This window comes from Mauremys mutica, chromosome 13 (genome assembly GCF_020497125.1).
Source record: "Mauremys mutica isolate MM-2020 ecotype Southern chromosome 13, ASM2049712v1, whole genome shotgun sequence".
Lineage (NCBI taxonomy): Eukaryota > Metazoa > Chordata > Testudines > Geoemydidae > Mauremys > Mauremys mutica.
Window position 1 is genome coordinate 48829789 of NC_059084.1, and position 5843 is coordinate 48835631.

Below are 5843 nucleotides of genomic sequence, written 5' to 3' on the forward strand. Positions count from 1 at the left end.
TGGGAGACCTGACAGTGACAATCGGCTGGTAGCTAATGCATGGTGGGAATGTCACACAAGCCTTTGGGGAGTCCTGGGCCAAATCTCACTCAGTGGGAGCTGCGTTCTGTGACCCTAGTGCCCCCCTGGTCCCCCACCAATGGGCCTCTGCTTCTCCCTCATCAGCCGCCTCTCCCTGAGCTATCCCATTAAATCCAACCGTGTTCCTGTCTGCAGCCCTTAGTCACGTGACTGTCCCTAATGCCCTCAGTGCCAGCGCTGGGCTGAGTGATGTCATCCCGGTCCGAGGGGCGGGGTCTGTTATCTCCATGGTGACTCTGTCACATTGTGGCACTTTACTGTGGGTCGGGATGTCTCAGCTCCACCCACTGACACCCGCGGAGAGTCCGGGCGGTGATTGCCCAGTGTCCGTGGGGTGAAAACAATCCACGAGCCGCTTGGGAAAGTCCCGGCGGTGCCACATCCCCAGGCTCAGCGGAATGGGGTTTGTTCAGGCGCTGGGTGATCTCTGCCCACAGCCCCGCCCGGACTCTGAATGGCCCATTTCCATATCCAGCCTCCAGCTCTCCGTGACTCAGTCTCCCCGCTCTGAACCAGGGGCTGGGATAGTTCCCGGCCTCCCGGCGACGCTGTGGGGAGAAAGGCGATAACCGCGTGTGAAGGGCCGAGACGCCCCGGTGAGGGGCCCCACACGGGTTATAATGAACTAATCACCTTTCGCTGCGTTAATCCGCTAAACGTCCCAGTTTGCTGAAAGGGCCAGAGCCTCCCTGGTGTAAATCCGGAGTAACTCGAGTCTAGTGGAAGCAGCTGCGGTGACTTTACACCAGCGGCGGACGTGATCCCATGAGAAATTCGCTCCATCCGTTGGGTCTGATGCGACCCCCAATGCGCTTGTCCCCTTTACACTGACAGACGCTGCCCTGTGAGTCTGACACAGAGACGGGCCCCGGGAGAGCCAACGTGCCAGGTCAGCGAGGGGAGAGCGACTCAGAACAGGACTCACTCCGGATTGGGGTTCACAGATTAAGCGAGAGATCTCTGCGCAGCAGGGCCAGCGGGGCTCTGGGCAGGAAGGGGAGACACATTGCCCGGGAACGGAAGGGTTAAAACTGCCGGGAGGTTTGTGTTACATTCAGCCGGGTGCCGGGTCTCCTGTCCCAGCCCGGAGCGGTGTGTGTGTCACTGCTGCCCCCGCGCGGCTGCCGGGAGAAGCGCGATTCCGCCGCATGGGTTTTTGTACGATCACAAACCGGTTTCGTGTCACTGTGTCTCTCGCACAGTAATAGCGGGCGGTGTCCTCGGGCTTCAGGCCGGTCATTTGCAGATACAGCTCACTCTTGGGATTATCCCTGGAGATGGTGAATCGGCCTTTCACTGAATCAGGGTAGCGTATATCACTCCCACCGTAGTTTATAGCAGCGACCCATTCTAGCCCCTTCCCGGGAGCCTGTCGGACCCAGCTCATCCAGTAGCTACTGAAGGTGAACCCGGAGGCTTTGCAGGAGAGGCGGAGAGAGTCTCCGGGCTTTTTCACATCCCCTCCGGACTCCACCAGCTGCACCTGGGACCGGACACCTGGGAATAAAGACAGGCCATTAATATCGGTATAAAAACAGCGGTAACACAATATTCTTCTAACTCTGCCTGTTATTCAGAAGAGGAAAATACCTTCCAAAGCGGCTACAGCGAAAATTACAAGGAGGAAAAATCCCATTTTCCCTGGTGCTGGAGGGGAAAGTTCTCAGGGGACTGGCTGGTCACTGCACAGACCCAGGGGCTGCGGATTGTGTCTCCGGGTGCAGCCTGGGCAGAGAGAGGCACAGATTTAAACAGGAAACTGCCTCCCTCATTTGCATATTTCCCTTCATATAAGAGACACACACTCCTGCTACCAGTGATCTGACTGACTCGCCCCAGGGCTCCGGGTGCAGGAGTCAGACTGTCCCGTCCTGTGTGTCTGTGCAGCGCCGAGCACAGGGTGCTGGGATCCTCCTGACACTTTCGGACCCTTGGGAGGAATGAACAGCTCCCTGCAGTGACTCTATTTCCTCACCCGGGAATTGAGGGCCTGGGTATTGTGAGGTGTTATTGGGGATTCAGGGGGGACTCAGCTCTGGAACCCCGTTCAACGCGCACAAGGGCAAGGCAACGTCCGGTCAGGGGGGATCAGTGTCAGGGGAGGAGTCGTGTCCCAGGGATCCACTGGGCTGGGCCACCCCCTGGAGAGGGAAGATTCCCCATGGCGCTGGGAGGGATTGGGGACGGAAGCCCCTTTCCCTTCCCGGCAGTGACCGGCTCCATTGAAATGATCCATGACACTAGGAACGTGATCGGAGCAAGCCTGGCTCGTGCTTTGGGCCGGGTCTGGGGCCCGCCTGTGGGTGCAGGTGGGAGAAGCTGGAGGTGGGAGTCTGAGGGCAGAGTTAAGGTTTTGCCGTGGAGCCTCCCTGACACTAGTGGGCCGAGAGCGGCGTGTCTGGGAGTTTTCTGTAGCGGGGAGTCGAGGGAGGATCCAGGCTACAGTGAAGGAAGATTTTTCTGCGCGGATGATGTTTATATTCGTGTTTCTATTCCTGTTCCCAGTCACAGGCCACTTCCCATTTACCCTCCGGTTGTAAACTCGGTGGGACTGAGAGAGGTTTTATGGTCTGTGTTTGTACCGTGCCTAGGACTATGGGAGCCTAGACTGTAATTTCAGGGCCGGCTCGTGGGTTTTTACTGCCCCAAGCAAAAAGATTTTTGGCTGCCCTCAACCCCAGCACCGGGCTCTCTCTTCCCTCCTCCCCCCCGGCCCCGCCCCCAGCCCTGGGCTCTCTCTTCCCTCCCGCCACCCGCCCCCCCCGCCCCCAGCACCGGGCTCTCTCTTCCCTCCCCCCCCCCCACGCCCCCAGCCCTGGGCTCTCTCTTCCCTCCCCCCCCCCACGCCCCCAGCCCTGGGCTCTCTCTTCCCTCCCGCCACCCGCCCCCCCCGCCCCCAGCACCGGGCTCTCTCTGCCCTCCCCCCCCACGCCCCCCGCCCTGGGCTCTCTCTTCCCTCCCGCCACCCGCACCCCCCGCCCCCATCACCGGGCTCTCTCGTGCCTCCCCGCCCCCGCTGCGCACGCCACCCCAGCACCGGGCTCTCTCTTCCCTCCCCCCACCCGCACCCCCCGCCACCCCAGCACCGGGCTTTCTCTTCCCTCCCCCCACCCGCACCCCCTGCCCCCAGCACTGGGCTCCCTCCTACCAGTGCTGACTCTGCCTGCTACCCCCTCGCCTCCAGCCGATCCGGCGCTGGCAGGGTCTGGGTAAACCCTCAGCCCAGGGTCCTTCCAGCCAGGGCTCCTGCCTCCAGGACCATCCAGGACCCAGGAGGGCAGAGCCGGGGGACCGCTCCGGCAGGGGGCTGAGGAGCCGGGGCAGGGCAGCCCCAGAGGGAGCGGAGTCCCGGAGAGCGGGACACGGGCCCTGCACCGCAGCTCCCCGCCCTCTCTGGCCCTGCTGCTGCTGCTTCTGGCCGCTCTGCCGCAGTCCCTGGGGGCTCGGGCTGCCGCACTCGGGGGTGGTCACCCTGTAGCACCTGCAGGTGGCTCCATGTGCCGCACGGGGCGGCCCCCAACCGGCCCAGCCACAGGGTGTGGGAGCTGCTCCCCCTCGGGGCGAACCACAGCAGCCAGGGGCGCCCGGCGCAGGACGTGGTGCTGCTGCTGCTGCTTCTGGCCGCTCTGCCGCAGTCCCTGGGGGGCTCGGGCTGCCGCACTGGGGGGTGGTCACCCTGTGGCACCTGCAGGTGGCTCCATGTGCCGCACAGGGCGGCCCCCAACCGGCCCAGCCACAAGGTGTGGGAGCTGCTCCCCCTCGGGGCGACCCACAGCAGCCCCCCAAGGGCGCCCGGCGCAGGACGTGGTGCTGCTGCTGGCAGAGCCGGATCTGCGTGCCTGGTTTTCTCGTGCCTAGAGCCGGCCCTGGTTCCAGCTCCAAATGTGGCAATGGGCACCTGCAAGCCATACCCCGATCAGATCTCAGGGTATGGCTACACTTGCAAATTTGCAGCGCTGCAGCAGGGTGTGAGATCTGATCGGGGCCGCAGTGTGAAATGTGTCAGCGCTGAATGGAACGGCCTGGAACACAGGACTCCTCCGGTCGGGGTGTTGTTTTTTGTTTTGTTTGTTTGTTTTTTAAACATAAAACCCGCTTTACTTTCCTACGCGGCAGGGAGCTGGCGCAATCCATGGTGCATTAAATCGCGCTCCATGTCTGCATGGAAACAGCTTCTCCTTTCTGTACCAGTCTCTGCTTTGCTCCGTGTCACCGTGTCATTTCTCCTCCTGACGCAGTAATAGGTGGCGGTGTCTGCAGCTGTCAGCGAGCGGAGCTGCAGGGAGAACTGGTTCTTGGCGGTGTCTGCGGAGATAGTGACTCGGCCTTGGAGAGATGGAGCGAAGCCTGTCTCCCCGCTATTGTATGGGTACACGTACCCCACCCACTCCAGCCCTTTCCCGGGGGGTTGCCGGAGCCAGTGCCAATGGTAATGCTGAGTAGTGAAGGAGAACCCGGAGACAGCGCAGCTCAGGGTGAGAGTCTCTCCGGGCTTCTCCGCTCCTGGGCCGGACTGGACCAGCTGCACCTGGGAGAGGACACCTGGGGAAACAGGATGAAATACAAGGAAAGAATTAGCCACCAAAAGAATCCATGGGTCTGTTCCCAATGCCCCTGCTGCCCCATAGACACTCACAGCTGGGGGTGGAGAACAAGGACAGAAAAACCAGCAGAGATTTCATTCTTGTTTCGTACAATTAGGGAAACGCCCCAGCGGGCAGGACCAGGCAGTTCTGTGTCTGGGGATGGGGAGAGACTGAGCCTCCTAGAACCGGGGGGTTGTATTTAAACAGGAACCCGCCGGGGCAGGGATTTGCATGCGGGTTCCCAGGGTGGGTATAAGAGAAGACGAGGGTGAGCGCTCAGTACACGGCGATGTTCCCTCGGGGACAGGTGTCCCCTTTGCACCGCAGAGAGCCCGTGCGCTCTGCTCAGTGACGGGAGGAGGTTCTGTGAGGGAAGGAAGCCAGGTACTGAGGACGGGGCCTTGGGCTGGGAGAGGTGCAGCAATGTGGGTCCCCAACACGGGGCACGCTGGCCATTGGACACAGCCGGTCCATGTGTAAGGCGAGAGAACAAAGGAAAATCCATTTGCTGTTATGCTATTGAAATAAGCTATTTCCTGTGGCGTGTGAGCGCAGCCGGGGCAGTTAGGCACTCTGTGCCCAGGGGACAGGAATGGCCTTTGGACACGTGTTTGTATTTCTTCCCAAACTCCCCCGATGGCTCCGGTTGAAGATGTCGCTTGTTTGTGCCCTGGGAACACTCATCAATCGTGTGATTCTTGCTGTGTCTCTGCTCACCCGGCGCACATGGAATTCTCCCCCCGCTCTGCACATTGGCTGATGTCAGCACTAGTGTGGGGACCCCAAACTGCCCCTAATCAAAGCTCAGGGTTAGGGCACAGGCAGGGTTCAGGCTCCCGCCTGGTGTTGCTTACCTGGAGCAGCTCCCGGGTGGCAGTGGAGCACAGAGGGGCTGGGGGAGGGTCCCTGCCTGCCCTGGCCATGCGCCACTCCCGGAAGCAGCCGGCACCACCTCCTTCTGGCCCCTGGGGGAGAGGGAGCAGAGGGCTCCACACGCTGCCCTCGCCTGCGGGTACCTCCCCCGAAGCTCCCAATGGCATTTCGGTTTTACCCCACTGGCTAACCAGGAATCGTCATACACGCAATTTCTTAGATACTCCAATTTTCCATTATCACCACCAGCCACACTCCTTATGGGGATGGATAGTTATGGAAACCAACACCCCAGTAAAAGAG

At 61.1% G+C, this 5843-nt stretch overlaps 1 gene segment (V, D, J or C); it reads right to left on the minus strand.

Moving 5' to 3' along the window:
* Positions 1–1019: 1019 nt before the first annotated feature.
* On the minus strand, positions 1020–1717 carry LOC123347555. The segment is given in 3 exon segments: positions 1020–1065; positions 1254–1578; positions 1672–1717. Coding segments are annotated over 3 exon segments (417 nt in total).
* Between the last annotated feature and the right edge of the window lie 4126 nt (positions 1718–5843).